General features: G+C 38.4%; 1 protein-coding gene across 2 annotated transcripts; it reads right to left on the bottom strand.

The window, feature by feature from the left end:
* Nucleotides 1-867: 867 nt before the first annotated feature.
* Nucleotides 868-21240, bottom strand: LOC131303659 (chloride channel protein CLC-c-like). 2 transcript variants are annotated; one of them, XM_058330622.1, is made up of 8 exons: nt 21092-21240; nt 18510-18788; nt 11921-12121; nt 10681-10858; nt 4361-4623; nt 3274-3543; nt 1815-2937; nt 868-1115 (listed from the first exon to the last, which is right to left on the bottom strand). In XM_058330622.1, exons 2-8 carry the CDS (start codon nt 18713-18715, stop codon nt 1026-1028), a joined length of 2331 nt encoding a protein of 776 aa, XP_058186605.1. In that variant the 5' UTR covers nt 18716-18788; nt 21092-21240; the 3' UTR covers nt 868-1025. The 2 variants fall into 2 exon arrangements, with proteins under 2 accessions (XP_058186605.1, XP_058186606.1); XM_058330623.1 differs by having other exon boundaries at nt 18510-18796; nt 21093-21169.
* Nucleotides 21241-22331: the final 1091 nt, after the last annotated feature.

Raw genomic sequence — 22331 nt, 5'->3', positions numbered from 1 at the left:
GCTGTAGACCTGCAGATTCTCTTATTGAGGCGAATCATTATCTTAGTGGAGATGTGGGAGAGCGAACTGATAAGGAGAGATATCAGCGACTTGTGGGTTGACTGATATACTTAGCGCACACCCGATTGGATGTTACTTATGCAGTAGGTGTTTTTAGTCAATTTATGCATGATCCTCGTACTTCACATCTGGATGCAATTTACAATATCTTGTGGTATCTCAAGTTTGCTCTAGGAAGAGGAATTTTGTTTTCTAATCATTGTCACCTACGGTTGAAGGCATTCACTGATGCCGACTGGGCTGGTTCTGTGGATGATAGATGCTCTACTTCTGGCTACTGTACTTTCCTTGGAGGGAATTTAATTAATTGGCGAAGTAAGAAACAATTAGTGGTTGACAGGTCTAGTGCAGAAGCTAAGTATAGAGCCATGACACATGGAGTTTGTGTGCTCTTATGGCTCCAAACAATTCTACGTGATTTGAGAATTTCTAATAATGGTCCTATAAAATTCTACTGTGACAACAAAGCTGCTATAAACATTGCTCATAATCCTGTTCAACATGACAGAACAAAGCATATAGAGATTGACAAGCACTTCATCAAGGAGAAGCTGAGCAAGTGTTTGATATGAATGCCTTTTGTGAGATCCGAACATCAATTAGCTGATATATTCACAAAATGATTTGATTGCAAGAGTTTCCACCCCATTGTATTCAAGTTGGGCTTGATTGATATCTTCGCACCAACTTGCGGAAGAGGGTTAGATTATGGGTTTATTTGTAATTAAGTTATTAGTCATTCTATTGTGTAACTAGTTCATTCTCTAGGATCATAGTGTAATTAGTCTAGTGTGTTGTATAACTATCTCACGTTGTAATCAGTTTATTCTATAAGAAAATAACCCTAGTTTTCTGGGTTTCCAATTCCATCTCCTGTTTACAATATATACTATAAATAAGAATGAATATGGTGACACACAACACACAACTGAAATCCGTGAAACACTTTTGTATGCTCATCAACACTATTTGTATGGTTTGAGGTGAGGGTATAGTCCCAGTACATGCTCTGGCATAAAGTCGTGACGCGTCAAAATTCCCACAATCGGAGGCCTCTGCAATGAGACAAAATGAGCATAACGGTTAGCGATAGATGTTTGCGGGGAACTCCGAGGCATTCGGAGTTGGAAAAGTTCCTTGGGGTTGCATATAATTTATAAGAAAAGAAAAGAAAATGCAACAGCCAGATCAGAATTCAGAAGTCATCCATGTAACTTAGGAACGGAAAGTGACGAAAACCTTTACATGAGAAAAACACCAAAAAGATACTAATGCATAGTGACCAAAAGCCAACATCCGTACAACCTGAAAGAGAATAACTTCTTTCGCATTCAGGAAGATTAGAGGCAAAAGTTTTGTCCAAGAAAGAAGACTCCATATTGCTTAGCGGCCGGTTTGTGATCAGCCTGCCATCCTAAAACTAAGTAATAGAAATCTATACTTCTACTTATTCCTAAAAAATTTACTGCAAAACTATCCAAGTCCACAGTCTCAACTTAATAGTAGAAGTTGGGATACGTGACCTAGAGTATCCAATACTTCAAAAAAATAGGACAATTATTTTTCCATTCTGAATATGTCTGGGATAGGTATCCGGGAGTAAAGATATCCATAACGGGCGTGATACAAATCCAATCCCATCAAAAAGTATCTTTTGTGGTCAGGGCGTGCGAGTGCATCTTTCTGCACCAGCACATGCATGATTTTTTAATAGAGGACACACACACACACACGGGGAGAGAGAGAGAGATTACCCCTTGAGCCTTTGGTACAACGCACATGTGCCTGAGACCTATCTGGCGAAAGAGAATTGCAGCTTTAGCCAGTGACATTGTCTCAACCACTGTGTATGGTGATGAGTTAATAATAGGATGGAGATCAACATACATCTCCATCTCTTCCTCATTAATATCCAGATCCTCAAACTTGAGCCCTTTCCCTGATCCTGCCTTGGCAAAATCAAATGCAGAAAATCTTTGAAAGATTTCATCACCAGCAAGCACCCTATCCCTTGAGAAATATTTTCCCTTCAGCAAAACAAGCAAATGAGATCTCAAAACAAGCCCACACAATTCTGGAGCATCTGAGAAAGGTGGCTCATCAATCACAGGAAACCCGTTATGCCCTGTAGTCCTAAGAGCATGTACTATCATTTCTACTTTCTCAATGCCTGAAAAAGAGACCAGTGGGCCGGAAACAACATCCCCTGCAATCAAATTCCTCATGTAAGGTTCTGCATACGCCTCCATAAATGGAAAACCCTTTAGTTCCACTATTTGGTCATACACGCCCTTATTGAAGCTATCAGCAACAGTTTTTGAGACAAGGAGAACCAGCATCACAAGAGGAAGCAATAGTAGGTCATTAGTAAGTTCAAGAAGTATAACACAAAGAGAAACTGTCATTCTCATCGTCCCACCAAGAAAGGAGGCAGCTCCGAGGAGTGCGAATAGACCCATGTCTAGTTTAGTGACGGATGCAAAGAGTCTCCCAACTAGGCGACCATAGCAAGCACCAGCTAATATGACTGGGATGAATAGGCCAGAAGGGATAGCAATGCCATAAGTGATAATGCCAAGGCAATAGACAGCAGCAAAGAAGACAAAGAGTGTGGAGATATGGAATTCTTTCTCGGTGCTTGTGCTGAATAGATTACGAATGGCATCGTCATTAGTGTTCAAGAACAAGGAGGCAAGATCATTGTAGTAGCCTGATGGGCACTGGAAGCTCTTGAAGTTTCCATCAGTTGTGGGGCACTCAACGGTCAAATTAGTAGGGCAAGCACTGCACTTCACAACCCACGGAAGACCAAAGGAGCAAAACGATGTCAAGAGGGAGACGGTTATCACAAGTAGTATCTTGAAAGCAGCACCCCTTCTGCAGCAATACAAAACTCAGTATCAGGATTCAATGTTAGTAATCAATGCACATAGTCACAGACACATATAATACATTTTACATTTGTCTCCATTCAAAAGTTTTGCGTCCATGTCTTGTAACTCTGACACTGACAGAAATATCACGATTCACATGCCAAAATGGGTTTAGTACCTATCTTCTCAATTTCACCAAATCTAACCATTCAAATACGGACCCATGATTCATATCGCAACGTAACAACTATCCTATGTTCCTAAATCCTAATATGTAATTAATAGCCGAATTTTTTGTAATGAAAAAAGCCAAAAGTTAAAATGATGGAGGAGGACATACTCATTAATGATGCTGTAAGCACGAAGCACCTTGTCCACAAGATAGTTGTACAAGCTCCCGAAAATACCCCCAATAACTCCTAGTAGTAGTACTGCTAGTACATCTGCAGCACTATATGATACCGCTGCTGAGCTGACATCATACATTATCAGACCTCCTTTCCCAAATAGACCACAATCTCCAGTAGAGCAGTATTCTACAAAAGCTCTCAAAACAATAGCAACAATTGCTGTTGTGAAAAAGGTCCTCCATAGAAGAGCACTACGCCACCTGAAGCAAGCCAATAAAAAAGGCAGATTTAGCTCAATGCTCGAATAAAATATATAGATCATTGTCTTTGCCTTCAAAATAAGTAAAACACAAATGTAATTTTTAAATTGCAGAAGCTAAAAAATGTCATTATTTTTTATTCTCTTACACGCAGCACAATAACCAATAACAGGTACCGGACTATCGAAATCTAAACATTGACGATTCGACCCAGTTTGATGAAGTTAGTTACTACACCAAGCGCTTTGATTAACTTCCAACTGTTGTGCCACTGGATCTTTTCCTATGATCTTCCTTGAAACTAAATGCAACCTTACCACCACCTAAATGAAGAAATGATCAACCTCTCCAAGTTTTGAGCATATCAATTTTGTCTTTTGAATAGTAATAAGCAGTAGACACATGCCGGCAATGGTCTGAAGTGCGGGGAGGGGAGAAACAGATACAAACCCAACCAAGGAATTAATGGCATAAAGTGTGTAATCTCAGTCTCAAAGATATGGGATTTTCCAAATGGATCTCTGTTCGATATGAGTGGTTGGAAAACAATCTGGGAAGAATCCAAGTAATAGGGTTTACCCTTATACTTATCTCTAAACCTCCAATGTTAGCATGAAATGCTCTATTGGACCTTACAACACCATTTTAGTAAGATAAATTCGATACTTGACAAGTACCAGAACCTGTACCCCATTTCATGGAACATACATGCAGTCTGAGCTTTTAGCAATTAACTTGTTCCCTGAGTGTGGGTAATAAATCGCAAAGGTACACATGGCAGAGAGAGGAGATAAAGAGGGAGGAACGTGAGCAGTACCAAGATGCCGCTTCTTCAAGTGCAAAGAGAACACCACCAACTGGTGCACGAAAAGCAGCAGCCACACCAGCAGCAGCCCCACAGGTGATCAAGTCTCGCCTGTCTCTATCATTTTTGAAGTATCTTAGCCATGTCCAAGTCAAATGATACTTGCGAGAACCCCCCTGACCAAGTAAAGAGGCAATACATGCACCCGTGTGTACCATTGGCCCTTCTTTGCCCACCACAAATCCAGCAGAAACACCAAGAACAGAACCAAAGATCTGCCAAGAATTCGATAAAGGGGAACTTCAAAAAACTACGGGGAGACAAGGTAACACAGGATAGGCAAGCTTTTGAAACATAAACCCGATTTAAAATGCCAATTAGGATATAAAGTCAATCTTTCGCACAATCAGTGCCTCTAGTAGCAGCTTTGGAGCCAGGAAAAAAATTAAGGGGCGCAAAACCATGCATTTAAATTTCACATGACTTACAGAAATAGATAGTCCAGCAGACCCATATTCTTGGTCCTGTGGGGAAATTTGAACTTTTCAAGGGGACGTGCAATTATGGATTTGCAATCACATTGAATTTCATAATTTCCTTATTTTCCATTAAATATACTTATAGCTATTTACAAGGAATAGCTTTGGAGAACTACACACTTTTTTCGTCAACTTTCCAAAACGGCCATTGTTTTTGGGACATAAAAAAAAGGGATACGGGACCAAGAATATGAAACAAAGTACATGTTTTTTTAAGCAGCTTTTTTTCTGCTTAATATTTGAACAGCAAAGGAAGTATATGTTAAGTATGTGGTGCATGTCAAATTACCATAAGTAGTGCAACACCCGATATTGATACATTTTCATAAATACATCTCAATATCTCATGAATCCATTGTAGTGAGTTAATATACTCACTTCTGTCTCTTTTCACCAAGGTAAGAGTAATCTTATAAAACAATATCTATCATCTACTCCAAATACCGATGACAATTTAGACTTGTCTGGTCAAAACATAGAGAAAACTCTACTTCATTAGCAATATTGTTTGGACGAAAGCATATGGTGCAACGATATTTTTATTTTCTACCGGTTTGAGTTGCCTACTCATCTTCAGTTTTGGGGATCCATAACTATTCAAATAGAGTTAATACAAAAATTTAGGAAGAAATGGATTTACAGGTACTCAAAATTTGCACAAAGGTTTGGTATTCAAAAATACATGTGGAGTGGACTAAGGTTCCCACAAACAAACATATATGTGTGTGTGTGTGAACATAAATGTTAAAGCATCCAACTCAAAGTCAATTGGCACTGACGAAAGAGGCCGCCCAGGTTCATATACTAGTTTTGGAGGCTATATATAATTTACCAAAGTGGGATAAGCTCTAACAACCCCCCGTCCCGTGGAGAGGTAAACAAAGGGTCCATAATATAAAGATCACAACAAACAACGAAACAAGGTTTGCTTAAGGCACAAACAACATGGTAATCAATCAAGAGAGTCTTGTCCAAAAGTGTCCGAAAGCCTAGCTCTGATATCATGTTAAAGCATCCAACTAAAAACCAATTGGCAATCAGTGGAGAGGCCGCCCAGGCTCATATACTAGTTTTGGAAGCTATAAGCCTATAATCAACCAATGTGGGACAAGCTCTAACAATGTATATACAAGTAACACATTCAAATACCAAAAGTAATTCAGGATATTCAATAGCATTCACCTTTTAGGACTAATGGTAGAACTAATGGCAATGTTATTTGGTATGCATGCTATCGTAACTTTCTCTCATTGAATTACTCCGAAGGTCAAGAGCTAAGTAGCACAACTATATACACGCAACATGATATTGAACACAAATAAGGCGATTTTCACAGAATATAATTATTTTTTGAAACAGCTGAATATTATTTTTTTGATCAGCATTTTCACAATCACATGAAATTCAAATGATAGTTAAATCAAAAGTTGAAAGTAACACTAATTAAATTTGAGATCATCATAGTATAAAATCTAAACATCAAGCTATTATTCATTAGTTGCACTCTAAAGAATGCAAAACAATTACAAAACATAGTACGTATGATGTGTGATCTTTTAATTTTTAGTTGTTAACTACCTCTTGGTTAAATATTTTTACCAACTTTTGGATGGTGAGCCTCATGCTTCCTTTCCCTTGAGAGCCATTCGGGGCTCTAGTGTCCCAAACAAGGGGTTTTTTTTTTTTCTTCAGTGTGCGGCTAAGGATAAGATTCTCACTATTGATAATCAGATACGGCGTAGGAAGGTAATCGTGAACCGATGTTGCATGTGCTTGAGCGATGGAGAATCAATAGCATATGTGTTTTTTATTATTTGATCGCCAAGGATCTTTGGGTAGCAGACTAGCAGTTCTTGTTTGGCTGGGCATATCATGGCTTTATCCTGCGATGGTGGTGGAGCTTATTCAACAATGGCATGGGGGCAATTCTCTCCAAACCCGATAGGTACCCGCCCCGCCCTGCCTATTCAACAATGGCATGGGGGCAATTCTCCCCAAACCCGATAGGTACCCGCCCTGCCCTGCCTATTCAGAGGTGGCTATTCATTGAATTTTTATCTAATAGGAGCGGGTATTGTGGATCTTAAAAAATCCTTGCTCGAATATGGGGCGGGTATGATGTTGTGAATTGTGATACCCACCCCCGAATGCCCATACCCGCCCAGTACGCAATAACATATGTGTATATAGACATATATATTGTGTGTATATACGCTTAGAGGTAAAAAAATGTTCATGCATGGTGATTGTTAATTTTTGATATAGTATTTTGTTTGTGAATTATTCATTTTCCACCTTCTATTCTATGTTGCATTAAAATAGTTTTTTTATTTTTTTATTTTTGTCATTGTAGCACTCATGAATTGGTTTTGTTTAAATCATATCGTTCTTTCTTGTTGAATTAGTTTGGATAAGGATGACCGACTCTGGGCTAAGGCCCATGAGGCACAAGCCTTAAGCCCCCAAAAATGTCTAAAAACTAGGGCATCCACTTGTTTTTAGTACCTAGTATATAAGGCTTATTTTTTAACCCATGAATATGTTTTACATAAGGCCCAATGGCCTAGTACAAATGGAACGGAGGAAAAAACAAAAAGCGAGAATAAATTTGGATCACGGGACGTCAGGGTCGCTTATCTTTGGGAAAATTATTCAGTGTGGTAAGTGCATCATTAACATAGATGCATCTTTTCCCCCTAAATGATAATTCCCACTGCAAACAAACCCAACAAACTGACGAAGAAGGAATAACACGTTAAGTGATAGGATATTAAGGGCCCCATTTTCGAGGATCGTCTTAGGCCTCCGAAATCTCAAAGCCAGCCCTGGATAATGGTTTACCCAAATATACCCAATCCCCATTGGGAGACGAGTAAGGTGGATTTTCCACTATCCCTTCTGGGTATGGAGGTGGGGATGGAGAAGAGTTTTCCAATTGGGGATAGGAGGTGGAATAGGGTCCTCCGACCCATACCCTACCCTTTGCCATCCCTAGCTAGAGTGGGTAGACGAAGATGGAAGCTTTGAAGGTTGAGGAATTACATATATTTTGACGGGGACAAGATGTCATCGGATAAAGTAAACTAAAGAGTCTTTTTCTTTTTAGTTTTTTAGCCTTTTTAAGCTGGGAGTCAAGGGAGTATAGACCTACCCTTGATCATTTCCACGACATGTGAGATAATTTGGCGTTTAAACCAGTATATAGGCTCTATTTATTGGTTGCTCTCTCTTGGTATTGTCGGCTTTTGGTCTTTTGGTCTTTGCTTTCTTTTGTACATGGGTGGCATCCCCTTGTTGCCTTTTCAATGAATTTACTACTTAACCAAAAAAAAAAAAAAAACAATGTTACCTCTTTAGTTGTCACCCCAACTTGACGTGTTACGGTTGATGCTCGGTGGGTGTAATTACCGAATGCCAAAGCAGGTTAGAAAGAAAACATAAAAGTAAGATCTGTTGTTTATGCCTTTTGTTTGACTGGTATAGGCTTCTTCAAGCAACGTTTTTTTGTACACCAGGAAGATATGATATTAAAGCATAGAACCAAGTAGTCTCTTGACTCTAGCCTCGTTTATAGCTCATAGTCTTCGCTTATACTCAGAATAGTTTGCCCAACTAGAAGTCTGGTAGCTCAAAGCATCTCAGTCATCCACGCAAACGAAGAAGGAAATATCACAGAAGGACGATCAAATCTTTGTCTGAGAACTCTGTAGGCTGCTGTAGATATTTCCTCCTCAGACTGATCCATCATTTCTAGTGATAAGTCTGGAGCAAAAGGTACTGTTTGGGGAGGGCTCGCATTCAGAAAGGAGACGACCAACCAAACACGACCCGTCCAAACAGGGCAAGTACTGTCTAGACGACCATTTGCTTGCAGTAGTCGCGGTGTGCTCTCAATTGTTTTGCATCCCGCCAGTGGTTAACTCCATCCAGAAAGTCCAGGACACGTAACATATAGGTGTGTTCTTTTTAGAAAATTTGTAAGAAACTTGATACAACAGAGGCACAATTGAGAAGGTGACTAGATCGTTTGTGATCCTTATTGCACATAGGGGATTTCCCTTCCATTCTGCCGTGGATGTAGGCAACGTGCGTTGAACCATTTATGTTTTGCGTTCTTGTATGTGCTGTGGTCCATCGAATTCTTGTGTTTTTTGCGTAACAAGAGGTATCAATTCCCAGGTTAGGGTTTCGATCTCTTAGTTACAAGAAAGATGACGAGCACCAAGTATGATGTGGATTAAGTTCACCAACAAGAATAACTTTTGTGTTTGGTTGCAGCAGATGAAGGATCTCTTGACCCAACAAGGGATCTTAAAGGCATTACTCAGTACGGAGAAGAAGCCTGACAAGATGGAAAATGTTTCGGATGCGAAGGGTCCAGTTTGATTTTTCTAAACCTAGAAAATGAGGGCTTTGTTCGTTTGCCATTTTAGTTTTGTTTTAGTTTTGTTTTTCAATCATTACCCTACTTCTTTCTCCAATCATTATCCTATTTTTCCAATTATTACTTTCACATCTCTCTCTATCTCTCTCCAATCATTACCTCTATCTTCAATCATTACTCTATTTCTCTCTCCACCCACTACCAAAACTAAACTAAACTAAACTCTCAACCAAACACAACCGAGGTTATTTATATCATGTTGGACGAGAAGACAACAGGGGGAAATCTAGACTAAGTTAGAAGGTCTGAATGTGAGGAAAAATCTCACAAACCCGCTGTATGTAAAGAAGCAATTGTACAGTTTGCAGATCAAAATATCAGATATTAGGACTCCAATTTATTAATTACCAAAAAAAGTGTCAAACGCGCTTTCAGGAATGACTAAGTGTCACTGTGCCGACATGCCTCCTATGTGGAAATGTCGATGCTTTCTTAGTTCAGGGCACACTACTTATCCCAGTAAGAGCGTTTCGGATAAGAATTCCAATTGGTTGTCTACTAATCAGAGGGAGGAAAACAGCACGAGAGAGAATGCAACATTTATAAGGGGGACTTGTAAGTAAATTGACTATTTTAAAGGGGCCTTGGCTGGCTCTGCAGTGCTATTGGGCATCCTGAAGCCTACTATGATTCTTACCTGCAAAAGTTATGGTTCCAAAGCAACTCGTCTGAAAGCACACATACATGATATATTCATAAGAAACTTCATAAATAATTTTTTTTAAAAAGTTCATAATCACGTGGAAGTAGTCATACAATGAGTCTAACGATTCTAATGATAAAAGCAATACAGTACTTCATCACATCCCTCAGTTCAATCCCTTAATCAGTCTAAGTGTCAAAAAGTAGAAAATCTTATACTATGAACATTCCCACTTTTTGTGGGGTTCACGTCAAATCCCACTTCCCAGAGCCTTTCACTTTTAGAGCACAGTTTTTGAACCATTCCACCAACAAATCACATCATTTTGATATTGCCAAGTACTTGATCAAAATATCAATTCTTAGCCTGAAATTCTAAACGAAGACAATTTTCATTCTATCAAGCACTTAACGTATCTTCTTTTCTTTTTTTTTTCCAGTCAAACGGAAATTACTTAACGTATATTCAATTGAGTTGATTTTCAGCCAGAGCGGTCAAGAATTCAAGCCTATATAATGAGCAGTCTTCATCATCTAAGTGAGCTGCAGTATTGGCCCCACAAAAAGGTGGGTAATGTTTGCCAACTGTTTGAGCCTTGTTTCAATGAAAGCCATCACACTAAGAACTTGGAGAAGTAAGTAATAAGAGGATTCAGGTGATATTAAGCACAAAGAAACAGAGAGGAGTAGCAAGAATTTTGGTTCACCTTTACAAAGAGAGTACTCGGAGCTAATATAGTATAAGCATCAATACCATTGAGATATGCTTTGACCTCAGGAATTCCAGATCCTGCAGCTGCTGGAGCAATGAAAGCACAAAGAGCACCAGCAGCAGTTGCCAATCCTAAGTTCAAACCAGCATATGCAACAAAAGCTTTAAAGTATCTGCGCTGGAACCAATATCATGTTGTAGTTATTTTCAGAACTGACACAAGAAGGTATCTCCCTATAGAGGAATTAGTCTCCAAAACATATACGATACACACTACTACAACATGCTCAATATTATGACAGCAGTGGGGGTTGTTTCCCTATTGTGAAACTTAGCTGGCCTCTTAAAAACTTCGAAAATGCAGATGAATCCAATTAAGAAAACTGAAACGTCAGCCCAAAATGCAGAAATTACAACACTAATATTGACTAGTAACTCATGTAATTTTTTTGGCTTCAGCTTCCCCACAAATTATTATGTCTTTAGAACATGAACATTGACTGTGTTGCGTGGTTTAAGTTTCAGATTGAAGAACAGTTGAGGGACGTGTCACAAAGAACATTTAGGCTATGTTTTGATGGCTGGAATCTTGAGGATGAATGTAAATATGATTACCAAGAACCATATGCCTAGTAGTTTAATTCCTGAATTTCATTCTCGTGTTTTGATTGATTCAATAATCTTACTCAGGAATAATTTGTTTGGAAATTTATTATATTCAACATTTCCTTTATTTAAGGATTGAGCCACGAATCTAAGATTACCATAGGGTTAGATTCCCACTTAGTTTGAGAATATGGTTCCTAGTTGAGTATGCATCAGGAATCACATTCCTTTTCCTGCCTGTTCCGAACGTATGAATCATAATATGGCATCACCTTATCATTCCTCCTCAAGATTCTTGCAATACAATCTGCAGGAGATTATATAGAACCTAGCAAGGCTATTTACTCATGACGAGGATCCATGGTAGAAAAATATGTACAATATTCATTTCTTTCCTGTTAAGGAATAAAGGTTATGATTTTGCTCCAATAAAATTTCATTAGCAGTCCTTCAGTGTGCAACATGAAGATGTGTGCCGCTAAATGAGCAAATAATTATCAAATTAACCCTCAAGAATTTAAATACATCACAACATAATACTAGAAGAGTCTAGACTGCATTCTTTTTACATTGTAAATCTGAACTGCATTGAGCAGAAGCAGATGTGAGGTGGTAGAAATAAAACTCACTTCTGTTTCAACATAAGATCAGTGGTCAAAAGCAGCTTGTAACCAGCTATATTCTCAACCGCTATATTATTGAAGACACCCACAAGTCCAGTAACCAGCCCTATAATAAGGGCAAATGCCCACTTGAGCACAATATACTGAAATATCTGCACCTTTTTCCTTGATCTCCAGTCCTGCGTAAATAACTTGTTTTCAATTATCCTGAAAAAATAAAACCAAGACTGTAAGAGGCAATGGATAACATGATCAAGAGAAACTTAGTAAACAAAATCGTTCTATTAACAGAAAAAATCACTCCTTTCACAATCCTCGTAGTAGCCTACCAGGTAGCCCCAACGGTCGCGCCTTGTGCCTGGATCATCAAAGCCGAGGGTTATTGCTCCTTATGTTCATATACAGACAATATTTTTTGCACGTCTGAACCTGGGGTGCTAGGACTCAATTAATTATTTTTCTGCCATGCCTTTTCTCACCTTAAGCATCCCCAATGGGGGAGTATTTTGGAACCGGACGGATAGTTATTTTAGATGAAAAAAGTGGTTAAAAGTTAGTTTGATGTAAAATAGAACCCACCCCTCTCCAATGGTGAGATGTAAAAAAGGGATGGATAATTAACTAACTTTCCCTCCTCCTTAATTTTCCCCAACTTTCTCAACCCTAATTCAAGTACTACTTCCGTTGAAAAATAATTTTGGTATCCAGTAATCGAGGATTTAAAAAAAATTTATTCCAAAAAAAAAAAAAAACTTTACTTTTACGGATAAAACCCACCCAACTTTACTCTCTCTCTCTCTCCTTCTACAGATCACCACCACCGTTTCTCTCTCTATTCTCTGGTTCTACGACCAGCCCCTCTCTCTCGTAGAACCCATCCCCTCTCTCTCTCTATACCGAAGGAAAATCTTGGCTGGAAGGGCACAACCGGCGGCATGAATATTTCCGTCCATGGATCGTCAAGAATCGGGGTCGGAGATGGTGATCTCCGGATTCCGGCGTCTTCTACCAGATTCCGGCTTGTTCTTCCAATTTCCGACGACTTTCCGACAAAATCAGGTAACTCCGACTGTCCAAAATTCTGGTAGAATCAATTGGCTGATGACCTGTAAATTATAGTTGTAGTCAAATGGGGATGGAAATATCCATCTCCTTTTCCATCTCTGCCATTTTACATCTCCGAAATTGCTATTTTACATCCCCATTGGAGCAAGTTTTTTTACATCTGGGTTGTATAATAACTATAGCACCTGGTTTACATCCCCCATTGGGGATGCTCTTAGGTTGCAGTCTCTTCATGCACATTCACTGTTCCCCTCAGTATGTTTGTTTGGACGCTATTTTATTACATGTCTGCACCCGGCCTATCTATCTGGCTCTCGCTCGAGGCTCAAACCTGAGGGAGGATATGAGAGCTTGCTTTCCAATGTTGTGCCCACTTCTTAATTGCTTAAGGAATAAGAATAGTTAGCTGTTAGCGTGCTTGCTTGGGAAGATATGTGAATCTAGAATTTCGTGAAATACGTTTGCCTACATGACTCCATGGGATATTCTATAAGACAATACACTCATAAGTAGGTTTCCCTATTCAGTTACAACGCAAACGACACAGCTTTTCTATCATGACACTACAATTAACTCTTACGCAGAAACAAAATGAAAAAAAAAAAAAGAGAAGAAGCAAAACTGAACTCCCAACCTCTGAGATCCAAACTAAAGATGGCATAGTATCCTCAAAACAAGAAAGTCCATTCTTCACTTTTAGACTTCATAGACAAAGAAAGTAGAATCTTTAATTCTACAAAATGAATTCCTTGAGCGTTTCCTTGTGTTGGTTTAACACATCAAGCTGTCAATGCCAAACGACCTATTGAGAGAGCAGATGCATAGAATCCTATAAAATATAAGTTTGGTTTGAGATCATAAACAGAAAAAGACCAAAAACACACATGTCTATCATTAATTAGTTGCATACTGAGATATGAAAAACAAGAAGGGGACCACGTTTCACCCGAGGGAGCCCATACTCCATAGGACGGAACTCTGAAGGCTCAACTTTGAACCAAGTAAAATTCTTGTCGGGGATTTTGGGACCCATGGCACACCACAAAAGTGCACAATAAAATAATGCACGTTGGCATTTATAAAGAAATGATACTAGAATAATGCACAAATCAAAGACATGCATGACACATGGAATTTACGCGGTTGGCCCAAACAGGCCAATGTACAAATAATCCACTTTTCGAGACAAAAAAATCAGTTATCTCCAAAGCCCCAGAAACCCTCTTCCATACTCTTTGATATTTTTTCTTACACACCCCTCCCTTGCTTTCTTAGAGCTCTCTTCGCTTGGCCCTCTCTTCAAACCAAAGCGTCCTATTTATAATAGAACTTTCCTCTAGTTGAGGAAAAAAAAAAACCATGTGTGAGACTGTAAAGATGTATGTAAAGATGTAAAGAGAGACGTGAAACAGGAACACAGAACTTAGGTTATTTCTCATTGATGTGAAATACTTATACAACACACTAAACTAATTACACTGTGGTCCTAGAGAATGAACTAGTTACACAATAGAACAACTAATAAACTAATTACAAATAAACCCATAATCTAACATGTGAGACTATCGTCTTTTGTCATGCCCCTGGGGTGTCCTTTGTCCAACAAAGCCAACCCCAACGGTCACACTGGTAACGGAGGTGCCACCAACAATAGTATTGGCATCAACCCGGACCCCAACACCAACGGGAACCCTAACCCCAATGCTACACTTGGCATCAATGAGACCATTTGTTCCCAAACCTCGAGGACCTATGAGTCGAAGCATGCAACTATTGAAGTTTTGCAAACACCGACCACCAGTTTTCTATTGTGAGCCAAACCCAATGGCAGAAGAGGCTTGGTTCAAACAAATCGAGAAGCTTCTCGATGTGATGGAAATCCAGAGAGACAACTCTCGTACTATTCCAAATGCAAGCAAAACCTGCCCACTGGTCGGACGTGGTCGAGACTACCAACCTCATTGCAACCATGACATGGGCCCAGCTTGAGAAACATTTTTGGGGAAAGTATTTTCCCACGCCTATCAAATAGGCAATGATTCAGGAATTCCTGAATTTGAAGCAAGGAACTAGGAACGTGTCCCATACTGCCTGCTTCGAGGAGTTGTCATGCCATGCATCTATACTGGTCCCTACGTAAGGGCGAGTTGTGTGGCCCACACCTCCATACCCAGGTGTCTACGCCCTTCACCACAGGTTGCCCTGACGACCCCTTAATCCAGAGTGCCCTTGTTGCTTACAACTTCACGGTGAGGCATTCATGACCCTCGTTGGCTGGGCGTCTGCACCCCCTCGCAGGGGTGCCCTGCAAAGCGTCACTTCGACTCCTCTACACTCATAACCAAAGAGATCACCACCGCTAACCAAATCCTTTTTGAAAGAGACTCGCTCCGTACATTTTTCTCATCAGTAGCTTAGCATCTTGCATGCACAGCATTGGATTCGTTCCCCGATAAGATTGTATGACGGTGTCAACTCGTTGTAACCCTATGCCTATTTCATATTCTTCTCCACAAAAGTTGCTCACATTGTGCACCCTGACTGGTACAACTTGTGTAATCATTAAGAGCAGCTCCGTCTACCACAACATTTCGCAGGAGCTTGTACCGATTGTGAATCTTTAGTAAAATCAAGAAATCGTCATCTTGTTTGACTAGTAGATGCACTTCTGTTGTAAGACTTTCTGTTTGACTGAATCAGACTGCTTTCAATCGCAGTTGATCACCTCACGATCGAAACCTAATCTCCCATGATCAATTTAGATCTCCGCCGGATCTGTCAATTGCCTTGGTGTGTGACAATCCTGCACTATTTGAACTCATTGAATTATAAAACAAGTGCACACTTTGTCACTCATTGCACCAAAGGCTGATCACCCTTGGTCATGTCTTATCAATCCTTGATCTTTGATGATCCATCTCATCATAACAATCAGCTAAGAATCCGAACATCGTGACTCTAGAGATGAAGCCATATCGCCTCAAAACATTACAGAGAACTCCTTCCTAGAATAGTTAGCCCTATATATGATTCGATACAACATAACAAATCTTAAGAGGTGATTTTGCCTATGTAGCACTGACACAGACACGGGACCCGGCGATTTAAAAAAAATAGAGATACGGACACGGCGAGGAACACGCTACGTGTATAAATAAATAAATAAATATACAAATATATATAGGGGCTGTTCCGGGGACAACTAATTAGACACCTAAGAAAACACCTCATAGTTCCCGATCAAATTTTGATGATCCGAGCCGCTCAATGTGATTAGAACGTGAGTACACGCGAGAAATTAGCCAAAAAAATGACCAAGAAAGGCTTGATCAGAGCAGTTTTTAGCTTAGAATTAATGAACGGTTCAATTAAAAACTACTCAAAACATAAGCACTTCTCGGTCATATGTTTTGCTAATTTCTTGCGGGCACCCTTAAAATCACATTCTGCACATATTGAACGGTTCGGATCATAAAAATTTGATCGGAAACTATGAAATTGAAATTTGGGGTGTTTTTTTGGCTGTCCCCGGAACCGCCCCGTATATATATATATATACACAGGGTAAGCTTCTAATGCGGACCTCCGCATCCAAGCAAAGAGCGGACCTCCCATTTCCCGATCGAATTTCGATGATCCGAGCCGATCAATGTGTTCAGAACGTGATTTTAAGGGTACCCGCGAGAAATCAACAAAACAAAAAAAACCGGGAAGGGCTTCATCCGAGCAGTTTTTGTTTATTTTTTATTGAACGGTTCAAATAAAAACTGCTCAAATCAAGCCCTTCCCGGTCATTTTTTTTGCCAATTTCTCGCGGCTACCTTTAAAATCACATTTTGAACACATTGAACAGCTCGAATCATCAAAATCAAATCGGAAAAAGGGAGAAATGGGGTGGTCCGCACTTTACTTGGATGCGGAGGTCCGCATTAGAAGCTTACTCTGTGTGTGTGTGTGTGTGTGTAGGGCGGTTCCGGGGACAGCCAAAAAAACACCTCATAGTTCTGATCAAATTTTGATGATCCGAGCCGCTCAATATGATCAGAACATGATTTTAAGGGTACCCATGAAAAATCAGCAAAAAAAATGACCGGGAAGGGCTTGATCCGAACAGTTTTGAACAGATTTTTATTGAACGATTCAAATAAAAACTGCTCAAATCAAGCCTTTCCCAGTCATTTTTTTTGTTAATTTCTCGCGGGTACCCTTAAAATCACATTCTGCACACATTAAACGGTTCGGATCATAAAATTTTGATTGGGAACTATGAGATTGAGATTTGGAGTGTTTTTTTGGGTGTCCCTTGAACCGTCCCGATATATATATGCATAATTTTTTTTTCTTTTCTTCCATGTTTGTTGACAAAGACATGTTCTATATGAATGTTTGAGTTTAACATGGTTCAAATAAAAGGCATATTTGCAGTTTAACCTAAATGTTTTGAATAATTTCATATTAACCCCTCAAAATTAAAAATATATTACATTTTGACTCCCAGTCGTGTCCCCAGCTTATCCCTTATCAAAATAATAAAATTTATTGGACACGCCACGTGGCATGTCCAATACGTATTTGGGCGTGTCCCCACGTCCAATACGTGGACACGACGCCCTTTTGGAGTGTCGGTGCTTCATAGGATTTTGCTAGGTTTACACAAAGGATCCCACCCTAACAAAAGCAAAACCAAGCACGATCCCAGTTGTTTTACGAGCACAATGGACAACCTGTGCTTGTAAAGGTTGTCCATTGACAAACCATTTTTCTCTCTCTCTCTCTTCTCTACAAAACTTTCCCTATCTACGTAAACCGTAAAATTCATGTTTGTTCTCCGACACAATTTTTGGGTTTTCAGGACAAATTACACACCATGGAAGCACAGTATTTTATAATGCACACAATAAAAACAAGAATGAGACATGACAAATTTATGTTCTTTGGCGTAAAACGGCCTATGTCCATCCTGTATTGTGTAAGCCAGTACCATTTACAACAACCAATTGCATTCGCGGAGCCCACGTTTTCCTTTTATTTCTTCTTGCTGCCACAAAAAGTCAAGTGGCCTCAAAAGGCCAAGGCCTACATGAGCAGAGTCTTGAAAAGATTTCCATAAGACATACTGATACCAACTAGGAACAAGCATTAGTTAAAAAATTCTACTAAGAAAGCCAAACTTGTCTGACGAAAATAGAGCAATGAAGCATGGTAGGCCTCTGCTCTAGGTAGCATAGAATTGGAAATACAACAGTTGGGGACAATTGAAAACACAAATGGTAAGAAGGAATGACGATCCACTTGAGTAGGAAGCAAAATGAACTCTATTTTGACATATTCAAGTAAGTATTTTTAAACCCCTGAATCTATGTAATTCTCTCGTGTGAGAAATTTGTTATGCTTCCTTTTACTACATCTCCCAAAAATGTGGACGAAACAGTTACTTTAATAAGAACACATTACAGTGGTTCTTGATGTTTTTAGAAGGAAGTAAAAACATCAAGAGCCACATAGTCTTGAGGAAACCAAGAATGCTTACTCATAGTCAAGGCTCTCAATGGGGCAAACATTAGCACCAACAATGGCGATTTGGGAGGTGGTATTCGTCCTCTTTCTCAGCAGTGGCTCCCTGTATGCAATGTTTTTATCTGACCAACATCTGTCAATGTCCTTGCCGTCGACCAATCCCTCGTTTTCGATATCGTTCCCATCATTGTGACAGTTGAAATTCTCTTCTGGCTCCATCTACTAGCTTTGTGTGCTTGTGTTTCCTTTTAACCAATTATTTCAGCTTCTTGATCCACATCCACTTTATCACCTTGGAACAAAACAAAATTTTAATCTTGACATCACTCGTTCATACATACTTTTCTTTTGATCAAGTGCATTGCGTACTTCATTGACCCAAAATCCTAATGTTCATTACAGGCTGAAAGTAAAAAAAAAAAAAGCACTCGCAAGTCCCTTATTCCTTGATACTGCTTATATATGTAAATAAATTCCCATTTAGAGGTACAGAAGAAGTTGCAACTTTGGCGTCTATAACAAAAATCAGTAATATCCCGAAACTTTTAAACAATTGAAAGCTTCATAACAACCAGGTGGGTGTTTTATGAAGCCAGCTTAAGACATGCCCCCTTGAAGTGTTGAAGGGAAAATATAGGAAATATGCTTTGGGTCCATTTGTACCTACATCGTATTCACCCAGCTTGCTAATTCAGATATAGATACGGAGAAGCCTTGGTAGTTGGTACAAAAGGGGTATGTAATGTATGCCAAAAAACCAAATCAGGGCCTACCAAAACCATAACCAGGCGTAACAAGTTGCCCTGTTCTAACCTATAAATACATTTATATATACGCGCGCGCGCGTGTGTGTATATATATATGTGTATATATATATGTATATATATATACACACACACACTCAGTCTCAAATAAGGTGGCCCACATTTTAGTTAAAATGCGGACCTCCTCATTTCTCCCAGTTCCCGATCAAATTTCGATGATCCGAGCCGCTCAATGTGTTCAGAACGTGATTTTAAAGGTACCTGAGAGAAATTGGCAAAAAAAATGACCATGAAGTGCTTCATCCGAGCAGTTTTTGTTTGAACCGTTCGATAAAAAACAAACAAAAACTGATCGGATGAAGCCCTTTCCGGTTATTTTTTTTGCTGATTTCTCATGAGTGCCCTTAAAATCACATTCTGAACACATTGAGCGGCTCGGATCATCAAAATTCAATTAGGAAAGGGAGGTCCGCATTTTATTAAAATGAGGTGGTCCTTACGGCAGACGGACTGAATATATATATATATATATATATATATATATATATATATATATATATATATAGAGAGAGAGAGAGAGAGAGAGAGAGGTTACCAAATTCCGAGCTAACTTAACCATAAAACATTATAAACTCACAATATTATAGGAACCAAAATTATAAAAAAAAATTCAGTATTGGTGAATAACCAAATATAATCGTAACGTAACTAGGAAAAAACCAAATACCAAAACCATGAAAAAGGTGGTTACATGTTCTCATGTTGTAACCTATACATACACTATATGTATAGGTGACAATTCCTTCACGTAACTTAACCATGAAATGGAGTTAGTTGACAATAAATTATACATACCAACATTTGAAAAAACACAAATATTAACGAAAAACCGAAGAATTTGTAACTTAGTACTGAAAGATGACCAAACTAATTAAATGAAGAAGTAACATGGCGTAATAAGTTTGTATTTTAAACACATCGATTAACTGTATTATACAACACCAAAATTAATCTTAAGGTGACCAATTGACCATAATACATCCTAATTTGTCTAGAATAATATGTGCCCAAACTTACAAAAACAAATGTCAATGACAACCAAAATAATTCATAAAGTAAGCAAAAAAGACCAAACCAAGTCGTACCAAATGGCAAATCCATAACAAGAAGTGGCAAGTTTTCATGTTCCAACCTATACATGACCAAAATTTAGTGTAACTTGACAGTAAAATGTCTAAATTGACCATAGTTCTAACTTCTACATACTCTTAGGAAAATTCAATATGGGTGAATAGCCAAATGTATTCCTGACTTACCCAGAATAAAAGGCCAAACCAAGGCGTACCGAAACCATAAAGTGTCATAGCTTGACCATTATATGTTGGTGAATAGCCAAATGTATTCCTGACTTACCCAGAAAACAGACCAAACCATAGGCGTACCAAACCATAAAGCATCGTAGCTTGACCATTATTGTACGTACCGAAATGCCAAGAATTTATATGGTTAAGAATAACTAAAAACATTAGTATGATAATTCATAACCAAAAAAAAAAAAAAGAAGTCAAAGGCACAGCAAAACCATAACGAGACGTAACACAAATCATTTTTCAAATTATGGGATCTGTATTGTGATTATGCATTCTAAAAGTGTTTAGCATAGATTCGTATAGATACACTCTATATACAATTCAAATAGGTATAGCTACTTACAGTTCTGTCTAGCTTATAAACAAATACAGAGATGTATACCCACGCATGAACACACACACACACACACAGAGGGGAGACAGACCTACAGAGAGAGAGAGAGAGAGAGAGAGAGAGGTACCTGAGCTGATCGGAGCATGAACGGGTCACCGGCGGCTGGTGATGGGATGTTGAAATGGGGAAGGTCCGTGAATCGTGATGGATGGAAGAAGTCCGTGATATTTGAAAACGGAAGCAAGATTGTGAGAAGAAGAATAGCAGCGAAAAGAGGAAATTGACTACTACCCTTAATTTTTATAACATACACTCTATTTTTTATTTTTATTTAGTATGAATTTATTCTATTACCCTTTAATATATAAAAAAATAAATTTATGAAAGGATAAAAAGGTAAAGTCATATGAATAAAGATAAAAGAGTGAGTGTATGTGATAAAAATAGAGTGCATAAGTTAATTCCTCGAGAAAGGACTTATAAATGAAGTGTCGTGTTATCCCTGTTTCTACTAAAGAACAAATTATGCCATAACTTTGACTTGTTAATTTTGTCTTTATTCAAATTTTTTGTGTTTATTAATTTTTTACCAATTTTTTATGTAATACGTAGTATTGATTTGTGTCGATAATAGAAATCAAAAAATAAAAAATTATGCTTTTGAGGCAAGTTTTTTGAAAATATCCAAACAAAAACTTAAAAAGTCATTTTTTTTTAATATTTCAAATAATACTTGTGTAAAATTACAATTTTTTACTTTTTCGATTCCTTTCATTGGGACGAACTAATATTATATATAAATTTGATGCAAAACTAAAAATCGATATTTTTTTAAATAAGAACAAAACTAAAAAAACTGTGATTTAACAATTTATTGATGAGTGAAAACACTTATAATTATTCCGTGGCCTTGGTCACCGAATGTGGTGTTCTGGCAAACACCTTTTCTCACCACAAATAGATGCTGAGTTTGTTCGCTTATTCCCAAGTCTCACAAAAATACAAAAGTAGTTGGAATACCATGTACTCCATCCGTGAAAACATATGTATTCCCCCAAAAGGATTTTAAAAAAAAAAACATGTTCACTTTCCTCTTCAAAGAAAAGTCCACAAATACATAGTACATTTGAAACACAGATTGTGCGCATACGCATTCATTTAAGGGTTTTAAATTTTGAATTCTAATTATTATTCTAATTTTTTTTAATTATTACTTTCATTTTTCTCTCTATCTTTTTCTAATCATTACCCATATTTTCAACCATTACTCTATTTCTCTCTATACTCATTACCTACAAATTCAAATCCAAAATCTCAAAACGAACGGGGTCTCATTTTTTGGGTTTCACAAAAACAATTTGAATCGT

Source organism: Rhododendron vialii, chromosome 10a (assembly GCF_030253575.1).
Source record: "Rhododendron vialii isolate Sample 1 chromosome 10a, ASM3025357v1".
NCBI classification, from domain to species: domain Eukaryota; kingdom Viridiplantae; phylum Streptophyta; class Magnoliopsida; order Ericales; family Ericaceae; genus Rhododendron; species Rhododendron vialii.
The sequence above is the reverse complement of the archived record's forward strand: the minus strand, read 5'-3'. Positions and strand labels throughout refer to the sequence as shown.